Consider the following 27,106-nt stretch of genomic DNA (forward strand, 5'->3'; position numbering starts at 1 on the left):
TTCCAAGTAAAAAATAAAATATTTGTAAGTGTTATAAGAGCAATGTAGTGCTGATTATCCCCTAAAGATATCTGTTATAGAAGATGATTGTGCTGACTGAGTCACTTGAAAAGTTTGGTCTTCAACTGCTTAGCTATGAAATTTTTTAAAGTATATTTTATGCTCACTTCTTTTAGCAAAAAAAAAAAAAAAAAAAAACTGTGCTTGTTCATATTGTAGGTCCATATTTTCAAAACCGTTCAATGAAATTGTACCCTTTAATTTAAATATTTATTGGTAAGCATGTGCAAATTTGTTTTTTTACTGCTCTGTGCCACCAAAATAATCATGTCCAAAAAGGGGGGCAACTATATAATATATCACTCCTTGTTTTAAATATATCTTTGACTGCAAACAGATTTTCAGGTACAATTTTAGAGCCTGCTTTTGAAAACTGGACCCTGTATGTCTAAATTGGGATTGTAATCTAATTAGTTTCTGCAAAATGTTTGCCTCTTTGCCAGCGTGAAGTATTGAGGTGTGCTACAAATTGAATCAATACATACATCCAATGTGTGCTTTCTTCATGCAGGGATTTGAGACGGCTTGGAGTGACTCTTGTTGGTCACCAGAAGAAGATTATGAACAGCCTTCAAGAAATGAAGGTGCAGCTGGTCAACGGGATGGTGCCATTGTAACTTCAGTTAATTGTCACTTCGTCAAGTGAATGATTCTGCACTTTGTAAACAAGCCCTGAGATTTATTTTAACAAAAAAGGGGGTAAAAGGGAAAACTCAGTGATTTCTAAACCTTAAGAAAGCATTTGTTTCAGCCACAGAATTTGTGATCAGTGTTTTACTAAAATCTCTTTATCTTCCTCTCAATATCTTCATTTTTCATGAAGCAAATATAACCAGCATGGAATAAGAACATGAGGTTAAACATTATCTTATACTACAACAACAAAATCCTTCTCACTACTTCTACAAAATTTTATACATGAAATATATAACTATATATAGCACCTTTATAGACTGAATGAAGGCAGCCCTTTTCAAAACTTCCAAGAATCTATTTGAAAGGAAAAGTTTTATAGCCATTTGTGGGCTAACAAAAGCTGCAGTTTACTGAAGTTTACTTCAAACTTCAAGTCTTAATTGTCTACATAAGTGTATTGAAGAGCAATATGATTAGATAATTTCTAAATAGATATCTTCTTTTGTAATTTTAAATGCTGTTACACAGCGTTAAGTTATAGAAACTAGTGTATAAACATGTTGCTTGATCAAGGACAAGTACAATACAGGGTGTATATTTATTTTTCTGTGTTATAAAATTTACTTTTAGTTGTTCTTCTAGAAACTACTAGGTAATAAATGTGAATATACGGTATAATTTGCTATATACCCAGGAATCAATTTAAGTTGGAGCTCTCTGTGTGTGTGGCTTGCACATGTGTGTATTACCATTCTGCTTGCCTTGTTAATAGTGTTTTAATTTTAGCAACATTCAGGAACAAGTGTTCCAGTGTATTAGGAATTGGAGAAATAAGGAAGCTGTAAAACAAAATTTAACCCAAGCTTGTGTCTTTTTTCCTCTCATGTGTCTAAAAGCTACTAAATCTCTTTATTCACCAACAGGAAATGTCTAAAAGACTAAATCCCCTTTGGCGTTTTAAAAACACTTTGTGATATCTTTGACAATGCAGTTCTTCTAGCCATTAATCTTGCACCCCTGTAAGAAATTTCACCTTTCTGAGTCCCAGAAAATATCTTGTCAAGCAAAGTTGACACCGAAGGGCACATTTTCAGCAGGATGTAGAAGGATTTAACTGTGCAGACTTCTGTTAATGTTGTTAAATCCAGCACATAGCACCAAGCATTACCCCTAAGTGCTAATCCTTGGTAACCATTTCCCTTGTGGCTCAGCTCTAAGAAATTTTGATACTAAAGCAGCAATGGAATGATGATAAATACATATGTATATATTTTTCCCTTTAGAATTTTCTCTATGGCAAGACTTGACGGTTTTATTTGTTGATGGCAGTTTATTCATTTGGTAATTTCATCTTGTATTCAGTTACACTGAACTGAATTTATTTTGATGAGCCCATCTAAAGTGTTATTTAATTGACCTTATTAAGAAATATATGTCCTATGTACATTCTGTATACCACACTTGGTGAAGACTGACATTTGAACTGTTTATTAGAAATTGAACAAAACTGAGTTCCTTGGTGAAATAACCAAATTTTTTTGTATTATTACACTTTATAAATCATGAATGACATGTGATTATTCAAAGAGCACAGCATTTAAGCAAAATACAGCCTACTTCTGGTTACCAATGGCAACAGTTATGTTGGAGTAGCTTGGATTAGTGACATCCATAGGGAATATACCAGCATTATATTGTTGGCACTCCCTCTCTCTTTCCCAAGCGCTGTTTCAGTCAAATGTTAGCATATACAAGAATAAACTTTTGGACGTAACTTCTTTCTACCCTGCCCACATTTTACTTAAGTATCTCTTTGCTAAAGAATATAAGGAAAAAGGGAAGTTTTAAGCAATTTCAAATGATATCTTGAGTCCTGTCCAATGAGGGCTATAATTCTTTACTGGGTCTATACTGTACCATGGGTCCACACAAACTATGCTTAAGTATACTCTATAGTAGTGAAATTTCCGGAGAAAATAGAGAGAGATGGACTTAACTTTGTCTTGATAAAATCACAAGTAAGGAGGCATCACCATTATGAAAGATGCATTTGTTCATTTCAGGTAACAAAAAAGTAACTAAACTAATTCCTTTTGTACAAAATAATTGGAGATTGTGTTGCATTTATTGAATTTAGTAAAACCAACCAAATATAAGTTATAAAGTAACCATTGAGAAACTTCAAAGTAAGAATAAATGTATTGATTTAAAAGAGAAACGACCATAAGTTTTAGAGTTGATGGACTAGCCACAATTACTTATACATTAACAAATATACTTAAATTGTTTTCCAGCTTTATGTGTTCAAAGATGATTGGGAGGTCAGGACAGAATATATCTAAGTGATTGGAATTTGAAGTTACAATGCAGATTTTCTCTTTTACACAAAAGAACATTATAAATTAATTTTGATCAAATTTATTTCCTTCCTTTGCAACCTTAATGTATATTTTGGAAAGTAAATTGAGATGAAAGTTAAATAGACACATAGCTTTCATCCATATCTCACTTTGGTTGAGACTTGCTAAGGAATGTCAATATGATTTTAGAAGATGTACTCCCGCCCCCCCCCAAAAAAAGAAGAAAGAATTCCTTTCAAAAATATTTGTTCACCACTGGATATATCACCAATTGGGAAGTGCCAATCTCATCTATAAATGTGAGAAGTGGAACAAGGAGAGAGGCAGCTTTTGTGAAATGCAACGAGGCGGTAACCCAGGGCAAGGTTTGACAAATCTTGATTGTGTGATTTCTTATCCCTTTGGTTCATATCGTCACCTACCAGACAACCAAAAATAAAATATAGATTCAATAATTTTATTACATAAGATGGATTTGTCAAATTAAACATAATGTTATTTTAACTATCAGTAACAATATCTTTAAATCATAAGTCTTTCTCAGTGTTTAACTTTGAAAAAGAGGTACAAGCAGGGAGTAATTCTCAACTTACTGATATCTATCGAAGTCACTCAATTCTACTTTTATCAATCATAATTTGTTTTCTAATCTTGCCATTTGCTCACATGTAAAAATGACATAATCAGTTCTTCTTGGCTGTTGAAATGTATGAATTGTATGTAAAAATGTAAAAATTTTGATTTTCCCGTTTAAAAAAAATTAATGTGCATGGTCTTTTATTTCTTGTATTATAATCACCAAGTCAGTGTTCTAAAGTTGTAGGATTACTATAAAAATTATATTCCAATATTCTACCTAAACTTAAATGTGGTCAGCATTATTAGTTTCAGAGTTGCCAAAACAATACAAAACATCCTTAACTCAGTTTGTAAGAGTTTTAACCAGTGTGCAATGGTGAAGAAATAGTTTCCTATCTCAAGTTTAAAATGGAAAATTAATATCAATTGAGCACTTAATGTGTTTGCATGTCTGCTATTTAATCTCCATGTGAAAGTTAAAGATTTTTTTAACACCATTCTTTCTCCCATTTAAAGTGGGTTCTCAAAAGCACAAGCAGAGATATTTACCTGTGGAAGACGTTTGTTGGCTGTAATTGTGCATTAGATGGCAAATGCCATTTGAGTCAGATGTTAGAAATTTACTAGATGTATGATGTTGCATAGTAGAATAAGATCCTTTTCTCATTTTGTCCTTTCTAAAAATAAAGAGAAAAGAAAGCTAAGTATGATAGTAAACTTTCTTTGCTTATGTCCTGACAGATGTATAACCTCAAAATAAATAAAAAGTAGGTACAATAAGATGATGATGATGATAATGAATAAACAATCAAAGTGCTAGTTTTATTTGAAATTAATAACTAGAATAAGTCATCATTTTTTCAACTCTGTAGCACAGCTGGTTACATTGAATATTTTTCTCTATTATGCTGTTAATTATATAGTAACGTATCAAAGAAGAAATAGATAAGAACTTTCTTTTCATTTCTTGTTGATTTATGAAAAAGTCTTTTTACACATAAATGATTGAATGTTCTTATTCAGAATGACCACATAATTATTGCTTAGGAAAAGACACCAATTCTTTAAAAAAAAAGTCATTTATAATAATCAGAATCAAATGTTATTTGTTTCTTCTAAATGTAAATGAAAAAAAATTGAAGGTGGCAAAAAAATGTCATATTTATTCAGGCTGGGCTATCTTAACAGTAGAAGTTTCAGTGGTCAACATGTTTGTGCATCTTTAGATGCTAATAGTTTTACAATTTATTATTTAAAAGTGTATAAAATTTCATTTATAATAGTCTGAGAATAAAACTTAGACTCAGTCATTTGTGAATATGTTTATTAGAATGTTTTAGTTTCAGGCAAGTCAGAAGCAGCTGTATAGTATTATTCTATGTTAGGCATTGAGATATCTCAAGTCCCTGCCTCAACATTAATTCAAGGAAGAATTAGCATTTCTGTATTTTTTCTCCGTTTGAAGCTCTATGTGCATTTGGTTTGTGTACATGTTTTTGTAGTGTAAGATATGAAATTTTATATTTTTTCAGAAAATAAAAAAACATTTGAATACAGTTAATTCCGATTGTCATGCTTAACCCTCCCCCAAAAGACTTTAAACTTACAGTCTTTGTATAATGATTTCAGTTCCTTCTGCTAAACATGTTGGAATTTCTTATGCTAAATATTTAAAGCGCAATCAGCATCCATTTTCCTCAAAGACATATTCACGAATCTTTGCATTCAAATATTTTTTGCAACTAGAGTTTGACGCTGAGATTGTTGGACATGAGCATAACTATGTGAAACCTAATTAGAAGTTTAATTGTGACAGTATTATACAACATTACTTAAAAAAAAAAAAGAAAAAAAAAGAAGTGGGAAAAAAGAGAAAATAAAAACCCAGAAAACTGTGTGTGTACAGTCTGCAAAAAGAGACTTTCTGATGACTTTCTTATCAACAAGCATCTGCTTGTGGCAGTGTGGAGGAGTTGCATTCTTACAGGAAGGGATGTCATTAAGTACAAACACTCCCTCTTCTTCTCTGTGTATTGTATCATATTGGTCTCCTTTTGTAAAAAGCATAACAACAATCTGCTGTATTCGAGGAAATGAATCATATTTGTATTTTGTTTGCACTTAATTCATAAAAAGTGACATCACCATGCTATGGAAATTATCCATAACCCCTTTGTTTATGCAGAAAATCACTATTACAAGGGAAATCATATGCTATTTGCTTTACCCTCATGTAAAGACTATGAGTTCTTTCTCAGCAAGTAGACAATACTTGCTCTTGCTTTGCTACAGAGGTAAAGATCCTGTGATAAAAGGAATTTTCCCCCAATCCCATAGGCACTTTTGACCAGGTAGGAGTGATGGGGTGGTGGTGAAAAAGTTAATTAACATTTAATAAGAACGCACTATTTTGTATTAGAATTTTTTACACTTACCTTTGAGATACATTTTATTGTCTCTGCTTTACTGATAAGGAAACAATGACTCAAAGCTGTCAAGAAATTGCCCAAGGTTTGACTTCTCTTCAAAGGTAGGATGAAACCCACATTTATTTGAGACCAAACCCATGTACTTTCCACCACACTATTCTGATTCCACCCCATGCTATCTAGGTAATGGATTAATTTAAGCCAACCTGTTAATTTAATTGATGCAGGAACTAATGGTTAGTGAGAAAAAATGATGTGCACACTTTTCCAAAGCAAAGTGTAAACCTTGGGTGGGAACCAGGATCTGACTGATTACATTTCTAACATGTTCAGTTTTCAGAATAAGCAGACTTTGGGAATCAAAAAAAGTTTTTCTTATTTGTGATTCTTCCACTGAGTAGCAGCACAATCTAATTCAGAGTATTTTTCTAACATATGTCATAGTTTTCTCACTTACAAGCTTAGGAAATTGTAATTAATATATATTACTTAATTCCATCCATGATAGCTGAACTTCCCCTATGAAACTTTGCAGTCTACAGGTGATTTACTACCAAATTATTATTACCAAAAGTAAAATAAGTTGATGTTTCTGAAAATCCACAGTAGCCATTCAAATTAAGCAGAGCTCTATATAAAATATCAAATGTATTCTACTTGAATTCAGCAGCTAAAAACTAGCAAATTGGAATGAAGTTGGCAAAAATGCTGAAATATAGGTGAATTTTTTCACAGCAAGAGTTATTCTTAAATCAGCCCTCTAATTTTTAAATAGTTTGTTATGAAAAATACAAATCTGTTGGGATTATTAATTTCAGTTTGAAGTTTCGGAATGATCCTAAATTTCCAGAAAGTAAAAATCTTCATTCAATCCTCACAACAGTTAAGTGAGACATTTATTCTGTTTTTCTTTTGAACAAAGATAGAAATGGAGCCTATGCAAGGTTAAGTGATTTTCATCCAGATCACATAGCTCATTCATATATCCCTTCTCTCTTTTAAAGTTAACCCTACTGCCCCTGAGTTCCAGATTACACTCTCCTACATGCTTTGGAATCTGTTCCATCCATTGCTCTGAATATCCTCAGCTGTCAGTCTCCCTGGCCCCCTTACTCCTCCTCTACACCGTGTGACGGAGTACAGAGCACTCTGGTTGTCTGAGCCAACATGTCATATCCTGATCTGTCGCTTAACAGTTGCGTGAACTCAGACAAGCCATTTAACCTCCCTGCCTTCAGGTACCTCATCTATTAAATGAGGAAATAATATGACTGTTATAATACCTAAGGATATCAACATAGAGTGAAAGTAGTGTCCACCACATAATAATTCTTCAGTAAAAATTATGTATCCTTATATATCCTACTTTGCCATCTCTTCATTATCAAAACATATAAGAGAATTACCTCGATTTTTTTATCTCTTCCTCCCCTTAATTTCACTGCAATCATTCCTTTCATTCTGTATTTGTTTTTACATAATATTATCAAAACTTTCAAACATAAAATTTGATAAAATTTTAATAAATTCACTTATATATGTTAACCAGTTTCAGCAATTATCAACTCAATGCCAATCTTGTTTTGTACATAACTCCACTGACTATCTCTTCTCCTAGATTGAAGAAAAGGCCCAGATATTATATCATTTCATAAATAAATATTTCAGAGTGCATCTCCAAAATGGAGGGATTATTTTAAAAATATAATCATAATACCATTACCCTACCTAAAATTTAATAAACTTTTAAAATATTTTTAAATATCCAGTCAGTAGTCCCCTGTTTTATCATACCTTTTTTTACAGTTCCCTTAAATCAATATCCAAATGTTCCCTTTATTTCCTGTAAATTGGCAGTCAGATTCAGGTTTGATTTTTTAAAGAATACATCATAGGTAGTTTTGTGTACTTCCATCAGTACACAAAGTCAAGCTATCTTTCTGCTATGTTAACGGCAATTGATCATTGCCAAGTAATTATTTGTTAATAATTTCAAGATGGTGATTTTCATCATTCTTTGTTCATGCTATACTACTTTTATAAAGCCTAATTTCCCTTCATTAACTATTTAGTTTTTCTGAGATAGAGTTTATATAGATAAAGCAGAAAAGTGTATTGGTGTTATTTTTTTGTGTTTTATTTAAAAGTGATCAAATGTTCAAATGACCCCCCTGTGGCCCTTGGGCCTGATGGCATATTTTATTGATCTTTTTTCCTCAGTCTCTCTATTCTCATCTTGACTAATGTCTTAACAACATTAAGAAGACCCTTTCGATTTTATGTCCACCTTAAATATCCCCCCTTTCTTGGCATCCAAGAGCTCAATCTTTCTTGCTTTGCCTACATTTCTAGCCATTTATTTTCAATCTTTTCCATTATCCTTTATTATTCTGCCTTCCTTTCAAATACTGAAATTGTGGTTACTCTTCCCACCCCATGCTATATGCTTTCCCTTGGAAGTTGTATCAACTCACAAGTCTCCAATATTAACATATATTGGAATAGCATTCCGTACTGAATCTCCAGAACCAATCTTTCTCCCAAAATATAACTCCATGTGTATAGATTTTTACTAAAGCTCTCCAATTGGCTGTAATGTATGCATTTTAAAATCAGCATATCCCAAACTGACTTCCTTACCTTCAACACAGCTTATATCTTATTCCATACTCCCAGAAGATACTACTTTATATATAGTTAACAAAGGAGAGATCTAAAATTTATATTTTAAATTTTCTCTACCCTCAGCTCCATCTAAAACTTATAAAATTTTACTAGTTTCATATCGAAAATGTTTCTCAGATGTATCACCAGCAAATGTAGAAAAAATAAGAAAAAGTCAAAGATAACTCTAAGTAGGAAACATAGGCTAGAAAATTAAATATATCACCCAGAACAAAAGAGACCCTCTTCCTTGATACTCTACCTTATGCATTTTTATGATGGGGATTTAATAGGAATCTTACACCATTTAGCAATCAGTTATAAACATTATACAGCACATTTTGTCCAAAATTTTATAAAATAGTGTAACTTTGGATCATGAAAGAAACAATTAGAAAGCATCAGATTGGCCCTTTGTACAAATAAATAGACATACCCCTTAGAGAAGGTATTCTGAACCATGTCAGCAAACAAATTGACTTGATTTATGCTAAAAAATATTTTTTAAAGAAAATAAAAATTTATACATTCAAATGAAATGATAAGCCTTGAAGGGTTTCCACTCTGATATAAAGATAAAATAAAATGATTTACTGTATCTTCTTTGGAGTAGTAACAGCTCTAACCATATCAGGTATGGAGGTCAGACCAAACAACAAAGTTTTTCAATCATCCTTTTTTTTCCTACAAATATGTGAAATACAATTATAATGAGTATTAATTTCAAACAAAATATTTCAGAAATGTGCAGCCTAGATGTGCTTTCAGGGCAGGTATATTGCAGACTTCTGAGTCCTTTGCTTTGTTAATTCTGAAGAAGGGGCAAGAAATTATGATCTAATTTTTGTGGTGAAGCACAGGTCTTTCTCAAGATTTGCAGAATGTTCCCCATGTTTATTCATGAACCGTACCTTCATGTTCTGTCAAAGCACATGGTCCTGATTGTCCATAATATAGAAAAACAGTTTCCAACAAATAAATGGTCCTTGTCCTTTATGAAAAAAAAAAAAGTGGTCCAAAGGTCAAAGTCAAATAGGTTTTGAAAACTTTGCTTGTATTATCCTCTATTAGAGCTTCACAAAACATTCTAGAAATACAAAGCCTCAACTAAATTTAGTTCAATGATTCCCCAAATGTGTGGCCATGGAACCCTTTTAGCTGGTAGTGATTATTACTACTACCACATGGTAATTCTAAGAGTGAATTGTCATCTATGTGACCACTTATCAAGTTAACCGTAAGAATGCTATTATTTTCTCAACCTATGTTACTGTGGGGATGGAATGACAAGACGACATCCACTCTGGGAAGTATCTGTATCAGTGCATTGTATCCAAATAATGCTCCATCCATACTCATGCCTACTTTTCCTGGAGACCAATGCAGCAGCACAATTATGATGCAGCTGCATGGAGTTGGGTGGTTCCTAAGACATATAAAAATGAATTACTCAAATTCACTCTCTTTGAAATATGTATTATATTTCATTATTTTCTGTTACTTAAGATATGGCCCTAAATTAAGAGGTTACAGAATAAAACGTTAAAACAAAAATTATTACCCTGGTGAATGTGTCATTTGATATTAAAAGTTATAGAACTCTTCAAATATTCTTAGCCAAGTTAGGCAGCAGACTGGGGGAATAGAGATGTTCTGAGAAAAAAGAAACATGTAACAAGCAGCTGTTGATGGTGTGGGCATCTTATTAGAAACGAGTGCATCAGCACAATGCATCAACCCTGAGGGACTGAGGAAAAAAGGCTGGGACCTGGAAATAAGACTGAAAATCAAGAAAACATTCCACATGTGTGTGTTCACATGCACACACGCACACACACATTTTGCTAAACTTTAAATTAAGAATGTTATGTGTTATGTGAAAAAAAGAGAAGTATAAAAATAGAAGTACATATATATAGTACTCAGAAAAGTAGAGAATAAATGAAATAAAGGAAATACATATGGTAATTTTACGTAGATATTTCTGAAGAAATGACCCAGAACCAAAGGTCTTAATACAAGTGTTATTAACCTTTTTAACATTACTTAATGCCTATGGATGATAGCCTTGGGGAACTGGGGAAAATTGCAAACTTGGAATTTTGGAAGGAAAGGACTCACGATCTTCATTAAATTCTCAAAGGGCTACCTACCATAAAATATTTAAAATCATGACTTAAAGTAATGATTGAATATCTTCTAATTGGTGACGTCATATTTGCAAGCAAACAATTTGTAATAGGACTTTCCTACTATTTTCACTTATTTTTCCAAAGGTTAAGTCTTAGGGAGTAGTTCTGAGATATTACTTTTAGGAGATTAACTTCTTGTATCTCATAGCCAGAGGATAAAATATATTGATGATAATAGCTTCATAATATAGTGGAATCTAGAGATAATATCATATGATTTCTATTTTTTTATGAACTAAAGAGAAAACTATTCTAACCACTAGACAAATTCTACTATGTAAGTAAAACAATGGTATTATCAGAGAGAAGAACTTTAAAAAAATAGTAAGGAGTCATCTAACTATGAAAGAAATTATATAGATGTGAAATCTAATAGGTTTGCTTTCACAATAGGATTTTTAGCACAATATATTGTCTTAAACCTAAACTCAAAGCTTATCCCCAGCTGCTGGCATTATATGCCTGTATTACTGTAGTGGCTATCATTCACATGGTTTTTACCTTAAATAACATTCCTATTATTAGACTAGTATTGATATTTTGGCTGATCAGATGAGCTTTAATGGTCTATATAGATCCCTTTTCCAAAGCTCATTTATTCATCTTCTCATTCATTTAAGCACTTTTATGTTAAACAATCAAGATCCAGACCGTGGGCTCTGGGATCCTATAGAATAGTGCAAAATCTGGCTCTGTCACTTACTAGCTGTGTGACCTTGGGAAAGTTAGTGTATATATCTATGCCTCAGCCTCTTCATCTGCAATAAATATGGACAATACTCACCTCATACTATAGATGTTCTTGTCACAGAGACCTGCAAGTGACGGTCTACCTCAAGATCACTGTATGTGCTGTTTCCTATACCAGGAACACTCCTTCCCCAGAACTTTGTATGGCTCATTATTCTTATTCTTAAGGTCTCTGACTAAATGTCTGTTGGGTTACTCAGCTTGTCTGAAAGTATCACACCATGGCCCGACTTTTCTCAAAGAACCTTGTAAATATATATTGATTTTTGAAACATATTGCTTATTTCATTGCTTGTTTATTATTTTTCTTTTCCTCTGGAATATAAGCTCGATAAAAGTAGAAATCAAGTCTCTTTTGCTGACTGCTGTATCCCTATCACCCAGCATAGTTCTTGGAACAACACAGGCACAGCATCTGAGTCATTAACCCTTCCTCTAGAAGGTTGCCCCAAAACCTGGTCAAGATGTGTTTCTTTCTTACCAACTTTTGAGGCAAAGTGATCCCTCATATTAGTACACATGATGTGGTCCAGTGAATGTTAGGTTTTCTGCAATAACTTCCATAACCTTTCCCTCTAATGAAGAGCAAGAAATAAAAGAAAAGGGCTTTCTTTCAATGACTTTTCCAAGAAAATGGAATTATTTGTGGAATCTTTTGGGAGACTAAAGCAGGAAAATAGGGAGAGGAGGTAAGTGGTAATTGTCTCAAATTATTGCTATTGAGGCTATTGTTATTTTTATTGTGATTTCCAGGATAAGATCCATGACCTCAAGAAGCTACAACTTATCAGGTGAGACATACCAGTAAAGAAATTAAGTAACAGTAAAGCATCATGTGCATATGGGGTTTTAGGAACAAGAAAGAAGGAATATTCAATCTCTGATGGCTAAGGATAGGCCTCTTCATGGAGTTCACATGCTAGAGGTGTATTGTCCAATAGGGTGGCCCCAGCCAAACGTGGCTATTTAATTTTAAATTTGAATTAATTAAAATTAAATAATTTTTCAATCTCACTAGTCATATTTCCAGTGCTCACATGTGGCTAGTAGTCATCCTAAGAGACACTGCAGATATGGAACATGCCCATAATTACAGAAAGTTCTATTCAACAGCACTGATCTGACAGTCTCACGTGTTATTCTGTAGTGGGGGCAGGGGGATGCCTTAGAGAGGGCAAGTATAGAAAGTCAAGAAAACCAATTAGGGTAGAGATATAGTTAGTGAAGTAGATGGGAAATGCTTAAACCAGGGACATAGTGGTGGTGGTGGGTGGGTGCTAATAGAAAGGAAGGAATTCATTTTTTAAGAAAAGTAAAGAGGTAGAATCAGTAGGACACATGGATGGATTGATGTCACTTATTTAGGAAAAGAGAAGAATGAGTCCAAAATTTCTGGCCTGGATGGCTGAGTGGCTGCTTCCCAGGATTAGAACGAATATAGAATGCTTATCCTGTGGATGAGGGTGAGCTTCAACAAATCTAGCCGAGTTCTTTTCCGGGTTATTTCTCTGACCAAAAACAGAGACCAAGCTTTCACTTCTTGTCTGTAGGCCCCTGGATCTCAGTTCTTGTCTCAGTGACTATTCAAATATGAAAATACTCATGTCCACGCAAATAAGCATTGGCATGCCATGCAGTGCAGTTACAATCTATATCTGGAAAAGAACCATTTCCCTGAAAAAGAGCAACACAATTTTTATGGACAAAGAGCTGACTCAAAAAGACATGGACATCAATCTACATTATCAAATGAAAACTGGGCTTAGAAGTTTAAAACTCCACGCTTACCTCAAAGATGTCATCCCACATTTGGTTTGTTTTCTGTGTACCACTAGAATTAAAGGGATAATTCTTGAGACTTTCCCAGAACACCAGAATAAAGGAGAGAAAAAAAATATGTTCAAAAAAGGGTGGGGGGATGGAGGGGTTATGATCTCCACTTTTTAAAAGACAGGAAATCACAGTTTTGAAATTACACTTTCATTTCCCCAGCTTCTAGAAGTCCCATCAATGTCTTGGGAGTTTCATTCAAGACTCTGCAATTCACATAATCAAATTACTAGGAGTTATTGCTAAAGCACTGGAGAATGATTGAAGGGTATAGTAGTGGTACTAGTGTCTCATCCCTCCCCCCATCTTAATATACATTCCCTGAAAGGAGTGCCTGAGGCAATGTCTTGGGTATATGAGATTCATTTGGGAGATGGCTCTGGAAAGCAAGAGTGAGAAAAAGGAAAGGAGGAAAAGCCAAAATGATAATGCTGTAGACACCAAGGACTCCATTTCCACCAGGATCTCTGGAAGCTTCAACAATGCCTCTTAAAAATAAGCCTCTAGAGGAAAGGCTGTCCATTTGTCCACAATGACTGAAAGCCACCTTCAGGTAATTCATCATCCACAAGCTTTCATGCTGCACTTGTGTACAGGCTTTGTGAGTTCCTGCAGCAGAAACGTAGAGCTATTCAACACACAATCCAGGTAGGTGTTTTTACCACAAATCAGTACTATTTACTTCAGCTGTAGATAAAATCAGAGTCAGACCAAGGAATGTGACCCAGGACACCATGAGTGTTTGTTGCAGCCCAACTTTTACACTACTTAGATCTACTCAGGCTTCATATTAATTCTACTCCTCAAGACAGAGCCAGCCTCACTGGCCTGCGACCAGTGCAGTCCCTTAAAGTCCATGCTCAGTAAGGCTTGGCACTTGAAATTTAATGCTTTGCAGTTGCCATCTTAAAATTCTTTAAAATGCTACCTTTAATCTTTTGTAAGTGAAATCTGATGGAACAATGAAGCGTGTGTGTGTGTGTGTGTGTGTGTGTGTGTGTGTGTGTGTGTGTGCAGATGGGTTAATGGAGGAGGAGGGTACTTGGATCCTCAGCTCCTGCACTCTCCCAGCTCTCAGTATTTCCCTGGGGAGGATGCCAGGCTCCCTGCTCCCCTTCCACTAGCACCACAACTGCCTAGCTTCCCAGACCCACTCTGGCCATAGACCACTGCTGTCAGCCCTTCCTTTCCCACAGCAACCAGGTCACATCAGTGGGGGGGGCGGGGGGAGGCCTACATTCTACATCTCCATTTGACCCCCCATAGCAGCCTGGGCACAGATGAAGGGAGGGTTGGTATCGGGATGCCTGACCCACAGAGTCTCGGAGTTGATCATGACAATTGCAGTCCTGGTCCCAGCCTGCAGCATCATGGCAGGCGACTAGTCAGGAACAAGCCTCTAGCCCACTTGGAACCTAGATAGCTAGTGCTTCCTAAAGTGGAGGTTGCAATCTCTTGAGGGTCACCCATTCATCATGGGCTGGGGCTGTGAGCACTTGGAAAAGGCAAGTTGACGCCCCACCCACTTTCTCCACCTGCCCTGCATAGTGTGTTGGTCCTGCCGCTGACAGAAGAGCCAGCTTGACAACCTAAATGCCACTCTTGTGCACATGCTGAGTTGAAGGGACACCCTGGGCACCTATGAAGATCTACACTCTCCCTGGGGGGATCTCCTTCCTGGAGGGAATATGACATTCAATAACAAATTGAAAACACCCTGACTGGTCAAGAAAGAGACCAGAAGGAAGAAAGGAAACAGTTTTTTAAACAATATTTTAGTATCTTTAACAGCATTTTTGTTTCTGCTTTTTGAACAAGGAGGTTTACATTTTCATTTTGCATTGGGCCCCACAAGTCATGTAGCCAGCCCTGTTACTGGGAAGCAACAAACCACAATTTCTTAAAAAGGATAAAATACATATAATACAGAAGAAACAAGCTGCTGCAGCTACACCTGAAGCCATAAAGGAGACCCGTTATCACCCTCCTCCACCACCCACTCTCCAACAACATCACAGCCAGTGAAGTCTGCTTAACTGACTAGGGAACCCACTGTCAACCCTGAGAGGTCTGAGCCCTTGATTGCCTTGGTCTTTTCACACTCTAGTCACTGCAATTGCCTATTCAAAAGACAGAAACCTGGGGAAAATCCCTAGTGACTTCTTCAAGTTTGACATATTTTTCTTTGTCCCTATTATGTAAGGACAATCCTAGCTCTGCATGATAATGAGGGTCAGTTATGCCTGTCAATGTAACAATTCACTTGTCTGTGGGTTCAGTAATCAAAGCTCAGATTCAGTAGAGGATGAATTTCCTTCCAGGCACAAAGCAGCAGGTTCCATACAGCAGAGCCGAAGAAGCAAACAGAAAATGTAAATTCTGTAAGTTGGTCACTGTATAAGTTTGCTAGGGCTGCCTTACAAAGTGCCATAGACTGGGTGACTTAAGCAATAGAAATTTATGTTTTCATGATTCTGGAGGCTAGAGGTCCAAGATCAAGGTGTCTGCAGGGGTGGTTTCTTCTGAGGTCCCTCTCCCTGGCTTGTAAATGGCCATCTTCTCCTCCGTTTGTCTTCACATAGTCACCCCTCCAGTATGTGTCCTAATCTCCTCTTCTCATAAGGACATCAGTTCATATTGGATTCGGCCCACCCTAATGACCTCATTTTAACTTAATTACCTCTTTAAAGACCTTATCTCAGAATACAGTCACATTCTAAGATACTCAGGGTTAGGACTTTGACATATGAATCTGGGGGTGGAAGAAATGGTAACAACTCATCCCATAACAGTCACTGAGTCTGATGATAAACCTTACTTTCAACCTTTGGTCTCTGGACCCTGATATTCTAACTGTTATTGATAAAGCAGCATGAATTAGTTCTTGAATTATCATAAATATTGCATCCTAGAAGACAGCACCATAACTTCGTAGTGTTTTGTTTCCCACCTGATGCCTTAGGTGAGGGCATTCCAGGGTTCTATGGGGCTGACTACTTCAGAGTGATGGGTATATGGTGGGATCAGTGGATCCGTGATCATACACTCACAGTCACAAATTCTTCACTATAAAATGCATCCTTGGTTTCAGGTTCTGTGATGTGGCATTCAATGTGAGGAAGCCTGGCATACTATCAACACTCCCCTAATGGTTCTGGCAGAGACACTATCATCAGGGTAGATGAAGCCATATCTGGTATAGGTGTGAAAGGGGAAAACGTGTCTGAAGGAATTAGTTTGTTAGCAAGTGGTTGGTCTGATATCAAGCACTAACTGCCAGGAAAGCAGCAGCTCAGTTGGCCTTGTAAAGGGGCCAATGCTGTTGGGCTCTGTCACCATGACTACTCCACTCATGAACCCATTATATGAGCATTGGAGAAGCCACAGATAGAGCTAGCCAAACTCTAACAGGTCCATCCTCATATGCACCACGGTTTTGAGTGTCTCTTCTGTACTTAATGCTCTGTGGTGGGTATTAGCGTAAAATAAAAAATTCTCTCAGCATGTGTTCATCCTCATATGCCCCAAAATCAGCATGTCACTTCTTTAGATATCCTTGCCTCTGACTTTCCAATTTGCCTTTCCAGGCCCCTAAGCTGACCTACCAAGGTATTCACCACTACCTATACTCTATGTATATTGTTACCAGGCCAATTCTCCCTCTTTGCAAGTATACAGGCAAGTTTACTTCTCACAATATAGTAGTGGTACAGCTATAGTCAATGGAGTAGTAGTCCAATTTTAGCTAAAACACCAACACAACAAGCTAAACAATTTGTGAAACAGACCCCCAGTTCTCCTCAGTCACCAACTAGTTATGGGGATCCAACTCCTTGAGTCTTAAGCGTGAGCTGAAATAGACACATTAGTGTACCCCAAGTGGGCTAACACGGAGGACGGTGCCACCACTTCAAGAAACAGACAGGCCCTCTGGATATGCTGGTACTTGATCCAAGATGTACTTTTTCTATTGTATGATGGATTGCTGCTACACCCGCTGGACCTAATGAATTAGCAGAACCGATAACACCAGGAAGCTCTATTGAGTCATGAAGTCACTTATCATCAGTCTCTACTACTGCCCAGTAGTATAACACACCAATCAAATGCTAGAATGACTGTATAACTCAGTGTTTCCACTTTGCCTGTACTTTACCCCAAATCAGCTCAGATGAGTATCTAATTAATTGTGGTGTTGCAACAGGCCATTTACCACAAGCAATGGGATCTGTGTTACATTCCAGTGATGAGAGACTGTAATGGTTACATTGGTCAGATAATTGAAAGGACTGACTGAACTCCACAGAGCATACTCATGTAAGGCTTTAATGAAGCTGAAAGATTTTGTATCGAACAGTAGAAATAAAAGGCAGGTAAGCATATGGGACCCAAGAAACTTCTAGGCACAGCTCTCCAAAATCCTTTTCAGTCACACAGGATACTCTTTAACTCTGGATTGTGAACTACTAAGACATGTATAAGGAGTCTTGGTTTCTGGAGACTTAGGGCAAACGTTTCCAGGAGGGTCTTTTATGCCCCACTGGACATGTATATGAGCCAGCTGATAACTGGTTTCACCAGGTGTAAGCCATTAATCCACACATCCCTAAATAACATAAAAAAGGTGGCTCTGGCTGCTGGGGGAGTTTCTAACATTAAATAGGTAATTATAAACTAGGTAGCCTCTCTCCTCCTTATCTTAGCCTAGAGTCAGTATCAGACTTCCAGACATCCCCACAGATAAGTCAGAAAAGCAGTTCAGCTTTAAGATAACTTTATCTTACAGTGACCTAGTTCCAGAATCTCATTCTGAAAGGTTGCTGACTAAGAGTGCTCTGGTTTTAGCTTCTTAGGTTGGGGGGTTTTCTCTGAAGCATAGTCTGGGTCAAAGTCATGGTTGCAGGTCATTTATTTATGAGACTTTTAGAAATCAGGAGCCGGTGAGCAGGGAAAGTAAGACAGGAAAAGGGGACTAAACATCAGGGTGGGTGCATTATTGAGGTTTAACCTGCAATCACGGAGAAGTGTCAAAAATTGTCTGTTTGAGGCATGAGATGTTGGGGCACCTGTTTAGTAACTCACATCCATACTTGTCGAGGGTTGCCTCTGGGGGGTGTTAACTTCTTCATTCTCTCAGGCTGCACCGGTGTGCAAATAGAGCAGTCCGTTATGGTTCTGAAGAAGGCCATGGCCTTAGTGATGGTCCTGTGTAGAAATCTTCCAGGAATTTTGAGAGCTTGTTGTAAAACACAGCCATCATTAAAAATTAAATTGCATAAATTTATAATTAAATAAATTATAAGAAAAATGAAATAATTAATACTCAAAATCCATCTTGTACTAATTATTTTCTATTATCTACCCTCTTGTGATTACTTGTCTATTATCTGTATGGAATACTAATATAACGGAGCACTACTGCATATCTCTTCCCAGAAATGCATTCAGTCCCTCATGCTGAATCTTGAAATTGTCCATGGTGAGAATATTTACACCAGGGAAATCAGCAAATGCTACAAATCAGGGCATGATTCCTGCCCTCTCCACTGCCCCATCTAGCACCAGCTGCTGGTTAAACAATTACTAGCCCCCCTCCATTGCAGAAGAGTGAAGAGAAACTGCTAGAGACCATCAGAATAAGATGGAATTGTCCAACCCATGTGGTTGAAATAAGAAATCAGTCCAGGATATGTGACATTGGTCGTTAAAATAATCTGTAATTCTCCCCAGTCTCCCAGACTTTATTCCCAAGTGGTAGTGAAGTAGAGAAGTTAGCCTCGTCTCTAATCTCCAATATGTACCTCCAAGCCACCCTACATAAATATTATCAGAAATGGACATATTTAATTCCGTGATTTTGAAAGTGGAGACTTATGGGGATGAAAGGCAAGGAATGAAGAGGCCAGGTTTTGGCTAAGCCACCATTCCACACCATTCAAGTCAGGACAATAAAAAATCTTGAGTAAGAAGAAAATGAGACAGGGTAAAAATCTTCCAAGTTTGTTCAAAAGTTAAAGAGTAGTGGCTGAAAAATGTGTTGAATAATGAATATTATATTTGAATCATGCATTCGTAAAACAGGAGGGATTTAACACTCGAACAGTAGAATAATGATCAGTAATACACCCTCGAAGGAACCTTCCCAGCTTAAGAGTTCTCATGGTAAGACTGTCACTATCCATGCCCTACCTGACATCACACACAACCTCATCTGCTCTCTCTCTCTCTCTCTCATGTACACATACCAACAACAACACTCTCAAAACTATTTAATAAAGAATAATAACAAGTCATATTTAAGTGTTTGCTATGTGTTAGGAAACCTTTTATGTGTTTTGTGTATATTATCTTTCTAAACCCTCACAGTAATCTGACAATTTATATCATTCTTATATTACAGGTGAAAAACTGAAGCACAAAGAATTTAAGTAAATAGGAAACAATACACATTAACTGGTAAAGCCACAAAACTGTTCTCTGAAACTTTTTTCTTCATCTTCTTAATCTAATTGAAATATGCTGTTACTTCAAGGCATGGTTTACCTTGCAGCCCTATAGAATGGTAGATGATTTTACACCCACAGGACCTGTAAACAGAGAGACATCTTCTTTGCTTCTCATAGCCCTTCCAGACCATTGCTTTTCCCCATCTTTAAAATCTCAATCTGTTTGAAGCTGATGCCAACAGAGCATACTGTCTACTCCCTTTCTTAGCTGTGGTCCTGTGCAAGCCTTCCTGTCAGTCCTTCTCATTCCTTGACAATGGTAATATAATACCCTTACTCCTTACTACACGTCTGGTGATTTCAAACCAGGGATCGGTAGCACAGAGTATTTTTGTTCAAATTATTTTAAAAAACCTCTTCTCTGTGTATGAATTTCAATAGAGGCACTCCCTTCAGGCAGTTCAATTTAAAAAGGAGTTTCTTCCTTCAGCATGAGACCAGCCTCTGTCCGGAGCCCAGGGTTGGAAATAGAGCCTGGACTAGACTTCAGCCTGCCAACCCCTTGGTACCAGATTGTCCCAAGCAAATAATTTTCCAATTCCGTTTTCCTTTAAATTTTTTATTTTCATAATTGTCAGTAACTTTCCCTCCACCTTACCTCTACCACCAGCTCCCAGACTCATACCATTACTCCTATTATGTGTAACAGTATAACCTCCAGAATGTTACCAAAATCAGCCCCTTCTCTGACCACCATCTCTAATATTTCCAGCTCACTTACTCTACCCATTGTCATAACTTTTCAACTTCCAATTCTTTAATGGTCCCATTTTCACTTCCAATCACCATCTCAAAATTTCCTTTTCCAACTTAGATGCCATAATCCATCACTATAATCAGGTAATCACATTTATAGACATCTTTAAATAGTGTGCCCCAAATCCCTCTGTCTTCCTCAATGGGCAAAACTGCAACCCACTTAATTTTACTATGTGTCTCCTAATTAATTGCCTGTAGAACATGAGTAGGGAAAATTAAACCACTGTTGATGGAATCACTTTACATTTAGTATCACAAAGTTCAAGTGGGTGCATAGCATTGCTTAGCAATCTTATTGCATTTGTCCAGTTGATTCACTCTCTTTCCCTTACCTATTTAAGGATTTTTTTTTCCCCCAGAAATAGCTCCTGTCTCTACATCATCAATGCCATCACTGTATTATGTCATTTTCATAAGGATACAAACATGCAGTAATATTCTCCATAAATGACCACTGATCCCTCAACTCTCTCCAGTTACTGCTCCATTTCTCTATATCTTTATGTGGCAAAAAATTTAAAAAACTGATCCATTTCCCCAACTCACACGCTCTCTTTCACCCACTCCAATTATGCTGATTCTGCCAAGTTCATTAATAGTATTTAGTGACTTCCATATTGACAAATGCAATGATCGATTTTAGTCCTCCTATTATTCAACCTCAGAGATATCAAAATTTTCTTCCTGAAACACTATTCCCTTAGCCTCTAGAGCAGACTCAGAGTCCTTGCAGTATCCAGGGTTTCTTTTGTACTCTTCTTTATCCACACCCAATCTACACTCAATTCATACCCTCGTTCATAACTGTAAATAATTTCTATATCACCAATGTCATTAACTCCAAAACCCTTGCCTTCAGAGCTACACTCTTAGTTACAGACATATGTGCTCACCTGTCTTCCTGATATCTCCATTCGGATGTCTAAAGGGCATCATAATTTGGAAAGGTTTAACACAGAACTTTTCATCCATGGGCACCAAAGCCTGCTTCTCTTCTCTCTTCTTGCTCCACATTCAAAATGCATTCCAAATTTGACCATTTCTCGTCACCTCCATTTCTATTGCATATGATACAGATACCACCTAACTGATCTTCTTGCCTCTGTTCTTATTGCCCTAAGTAAAATCTTAAAATGATCATAATTGTCTTTTAAAAAATTAAATTGTATCATGGTAGCTTGCTGCTCAAAGTCTACAATAGTTCCCTGTTCCAAAATCCAACTTTTAAACAAGTGTGACAGAACTCTAATTAGAGTGTATTTTAAATGATTCTCTGATTCTATCTCTTAAATTTGTGTGTGTGTGTGTGTTGCTTTTTATCTCCTTCACTTAATCCTAATCACAATGATCTGGTCTTACTGCAGTATCTCAAGTATCCCTAGTTCATTTCATGGCTTTCTGTTCTCTCTGCTTGGATTACTCTCCCCCATAGATATTTCCAGGAGTCTCCTTCTTCCTCAGGTTTCTGCTCAAACATTCCCTCCCCACACTCCACATGACTATTTATTTTTACCCTATTTTATTTACCATCACATAATTCATTACTATTTTAATTCATGTATGTATGTATTTTTGTGCCTACTGTCTGTTTCAACTACTAGAATGTAAACTCTCTCAGGAATAAGATTGTATCTGCTTTGCTTATTGCTATTATCTCAATATCTAGATAAATACCTGGCACACAAGTGTTCAACAAGAGAAAAATTGATTAATAAGACATCATTTGGGAAGGAGAAGGATGATTTAGGTAGTCTTGAACTATACACAGAGAAAACATTGAATTTTTATTAAAGAATAAGGGGGGCAATTTGGTAAGAAGAATGATAGTATTTACCACATTTGCCAAACTGTACTGTTATCATGTACTTATATATCTACCTATCTGACTGAATTGTAATGTCCAGAGGGCACCAAATGATATTTGTGCTTAACATTGCATCTCAATTACAGAACACTGTGCTTAAAGGAAAAAACCAGCTGTTCTGTAAAAACTTGTTGAATGAATGGCTTAATACAAGGCCCTGGACTCAACCAGTTTAGGCGGTAAGTATAGTCATTAGGATAAATCCAGGGAAAGAAGGCATTATAGTTTACACAGTAGTCTCCTTTAGAGAATTTATTTTGTCTGAGAAAAATAAACGCTTCTGGAGAAATGAACTTCTTGTTTGGGGAAAATTATGTCATTTCCCATAAACTATTACCATAATGATGATGAAATTATTTACAAGTCCATCATAGAACTAAGAAAAAAAGGAATGAAGTGGTGGGTGTAAGGAACTTTGCCTTAATCTTATAAATGTTATCAACATACTTTTAAATGCTCTTAGAGTAACAGAAAGGATAATGGACAAAAGGCTAATGTCTGTTTCATAAACATCCACTGATGTATTGAGATAAATACTCTCTCCTTTACTCAATACTTCAAGTACATGATTAGCACAGCAATAAAAATTGATCTGTGTTGTTTTGGATGTTTATGTCTGTGAGCAAATGAAACAGACTTTTCCTATTAGAAATAAGGGTTTCCAGAAATTCAGTAGGAAGTTTGAAATTAAGAGTGCATTCACATGTCCACTATAGGAAGAAAGAGAATGGGGAGAAGAAAAAAGAGATGAGATATTTATAGGATACAAAGATCTGAAACAGCTTTATTTTGCTGGCCTCCATCTACCAGAATAATCGTCTCCAACTCTCTAATGCTCCTCTAGACCTGACTAAAATCCAGCGAAATCTGTCATTTTGGCAGTCAGTGAATAGTCAAATGAAGCAACACCTTGTAATAATTTATTCTGTAGATCCCTGGGTTTGCAACAGAATACTTAACATTCACATAGCGTCTTCATTTTCTTTTTCTCTCGGGGTTAGCTATTTGTAGCTTCCATTTCTCTTTCCTTTCACCTCTCTGCTCTGCATCTTGTCTCTTTCTCTCTCCCTCTTTCCCTCTTTTGTCTTCTTTTTCTCTTGTACAAGAATGCTGTTCCATACCACGTAATTATTAACAGGTAATATTGACTGGAAAAGGATTTATTTAATAGCATGATGTTTGTGGTTTCTTCGTCGTGTTGTTAAAAACAAATAACCATAACAATACATTGGGTTAAATAATAGTATTTGTAAAAATCAGAAAAAAATTTAAAACATTATTCAAATTACAATCGCTTAAATATTGAAGCTAGCATACTTGGAGCACAGACAATTGTCTGATAAAGTTTGTGTACTATACTATATTTTTCTTGGTTTTCTATCTGATCACTTTTTATAGTAGTTCAGAACTGTTAATAGTTTGAATGTGTTCAGTATTACACGGTTAATATTTTATCAGAAAGTTATTGCCTTTGCCTTGAAATTGTTTTATTATTTGAAAGTTGTTGTCTTTTTAAGTTACTTTGGAAAATTTGCTATGCTGAAAGTGTACTTCATCTAGGAAACACTTTTTAATAATAAACTAGCCTCTGGCTTTTAGAGTAACAGCCAGTGGAAAATAATTGCTTATATGAAGTTTGTTAAACCTGACTTTGCTAGACTAGAACTATTCCTTTATTGATAGACGACTTGACCTTAATAATACAAACCCAAGAACATAGTGTTTTTCATCATTCTGTACTTTTATAAAGAAAGAAATATTTTTGGAAAGAAATGTTATTTGTAGTAAAAGGTAATAACAATTTAAGTGATGCTTTTATATTTTAAAAAATAAAAGTAGCCTAAGTTTTATATTTTTTTACAGAATATAATTCTAGTCAATTTTATATTGCCATAACATACCAAGGGCCAAAAATGAAAAGAAAAATTTGTGAACTCCTTACATCTACCTCTTCCCACACACAGAGTTTATTTTATAACATTTATAAAATAAATGTTATAATATGAATCTGGAATGGAAATGTTGCTATAACGAAGAACTTCCTTATAATTATGTTTTCAAAATAGACAGTTCTTATTTCTGCCTGTGATACACGGAAGAAACCAAGATGTTGGGTGATAATAACATGAAAGGCAAGTCAGAGAAATTAAGCTAGGATGCAATATAAAGAGCAGAGAAAAGGCAAAGGATTTAGCACTAGGAAACTTCTCTGCATGGCTCAATGACAAATAGTTATCTCTTCCTTGTAGCATATGAAGTTCAACTTTTGTGTGTAAAATTGAATAAATTTTATAGGACTTTGGACATTTAAACTATAATCCAGTGACTATTTCCTTTCCCATGTTAGGGAACTTTTCCACTAAGATCAGAGCAGAAATAAATGAAATAGAAATGAAGAAAACAAAAGCAAAGATCAATAAAACTAAAAGCTGGTTCTCTGAGAAGATAAACAAAATTGATAAACCCTTAGACATACTCATCAAGAAAAAAAGGGAGAGGATGTAAATCAATAAAATAAGAAATGAAAAAGGAGAAATCAAACTGACACCACAGAAATACAAAGGACTATAATAGGCTACTACAAACAACTATATGCCAATAAAATGGACAAACACGAAGAAATGGACAAATTCTTAGAAAGGTATAATTTTCCAAGACTGAACCAGGAAGAATTAGAAAATATAAACAGACATATCACAAGTAATGAAATTGAAACTGTAATTAAAAATCTTCCAACAAACAAAAGTCCAGGACCAGATGGCTTCACAGACGAATTGTATCAAACATTTAGAGAAGAGCTAACATTGATCCTTCTCAAACTCTTCCAAAAAATTGCAGAGGGAGGAACACTCTCAAATTCATTCTACAAAGCCACCACCACCCTGATAACAAAACCAGAAAAAGATATCACCAAAAAAGAAAACTACAGGCCAATATCACTGATGAACATAGATGCAAAAATCCCCAACAAAATACTTGCAAACAGAATCCAACAACATATTAAAGTGATCATACACCATGATCAAGTGGGATTTATCCCAGGGATGCAAGGATTCTTCAATATATGCAAGTCAATCAATGTGATACACCATATTAACAAATTAAGGGAAAAAAACCATATGATCATCTTAATAGATGCAGAAAAAGCTTTTGAAAAAATTGAACACACATTTATGACAAAAACTCTCCAGAAAATGGGCATAGAGGGAACCTATCTCAACATAATAAAGGTCATATATGACAAACCCACAGCAAACATCATACTCAATGGTGAAAAACTGAAAGCATTTCCATTAAAAGCAGGAAAAAGACAAGGATATCCACTCTCGCCACTCTTATTCAACATAGTTTTGGAAGTCCTGGCCATGGCAATCAGAGAAGAAAAAGAAATAAAAAGAATACAAATTGGAAAAGAAGAAGTAAAACTGTCACTATTTGCAGATGACATGATACTATACATAGAGAATCCTAAAGATGCCACCAGAAAACTACTAGAACTAATCAATGAATCTGGTAAGGTTGCAGGATACAAAATTAATGCACAGAAATCTCTGGCATGCCTATACACTAACAACGAATCATCAGAAAGAGAAATTAATAAAACAATCCCATTTACCATTGCAACAAAAAGAATAAAATACCTAGGAATAAACCTACCTAAGGAGGTGAAAAACTTGTACTCAGAAAACTATAAAACACGGATGAAAGAAATCAAAGATGACATAAACAGATGGAGAAATATACCATGTTCTTGGATTGGAAGAATCAATATTGTGAAAATGACTATATTACCCAAAGCAATCTACAGACTCAGTGCAATCCCTATCAAACTACCAATGGCATTCTTCACAGAATTAGAACAAAAAATTTTACAATTCATATGGAAACACAAAAGAGACCGAATAGCCAAAGCAATCTTGAGAAAGAAAAAAGGAGCTGGAGGAATCAGGCTCCCTGACTTCAAACTATACTACAAAGCTACAGTAATCAAGACAGTATGGTACTGACGCAAAAACAGAAATACAGATAAATCTTACAGGATAGAAAGCCCATAGATAAACCCATGCACATATAGTCACTTAATATATGACAAAGGAGGCAAGAACATAAAATGGAGAAAAGACAGCCTGTTCAATAAGTGGTGTTGGGAAAACTGGACAGCTACATGTAAAAGAATGAAATTAGAATACACCTAACACCATACACACACAAAAAAAACTCCAAATAAATTAAAGACCTAAATGTAAGACCAGACACTATAAATCTCTTAGTGGAAAACATAGAAAAAACACTCTTTGACATAGAGTAATGAAAATAAAAACAAAAATAAACAAATGGGACCTAATTAAACTTAAAAGCTTTTGCACAGTGAAGGAAATCATGGGAGAAATGGGAGAAAATATTTGCAAATGAATCAATGGATAAAGGATTAATCTCCAAAATATACAAATAGCTCATGGAGCTCAATTTCAAAAAA

The 27,106-nt window shown here is 35.7% G+C and overlaps 1 protein-coding gene and 2 long non-coding RNA genes across 8 annotated transcripts in view; 1 reads left to right on the forward strand and 2 right to left on the reverse strand.

Moving 5' to 3' along the window:
* Nucleotides 1-10,396, forward strand: part of EPHA5 (EPH receptor A5) — a 323,332-nt gene extending 312,936 nt beyond the window's left edge. For all 6 annotated transcript variants that reach the window (XM_082463744.1, XM_082463748.1, XM_082463747.1 and 3 more), the window contains one exon: nucleotides 572-10,396. In XM_082463744.1, coding sequence (XP_082319870.1) covers nucleotides 572-677 — 106 coding nt within the window. In that variant the 3' untranslated portion in view covers nucleotides 678-10,396. The remainder of the gene's footprint in view (nucleotides 1-571) is intronic.
* Nucleotides 1-27,106, reverse strand: part of LOC309661923 — an 865,375-nt gene that overhangs the window by 653,387 nt on the left and 184,882 nt on the right. The window lies entirely within an intron of this gene.
* Nucleotides 1-27,106, reverse strand: part of LOC309661915 — a 550,870-nt gene that overhangs the window by 419,932 nt on the left and 103,832 nt on the right. The window lies entirely within an intron of this gene.

Source organism: Balaenoptera physalus (genome assembly GCF_965194825.1).
Source record: "Balaenoptera physalus genome assembly, chromosome: 5".
Classification (NCBI taxonomy): domain Eukaryota; kingdom Metazoa; phylum Chordata; class Mammalia; order Artiodactyla; family Balaenopteridae; genus Balaenoptera; species Balaenoptera physalus.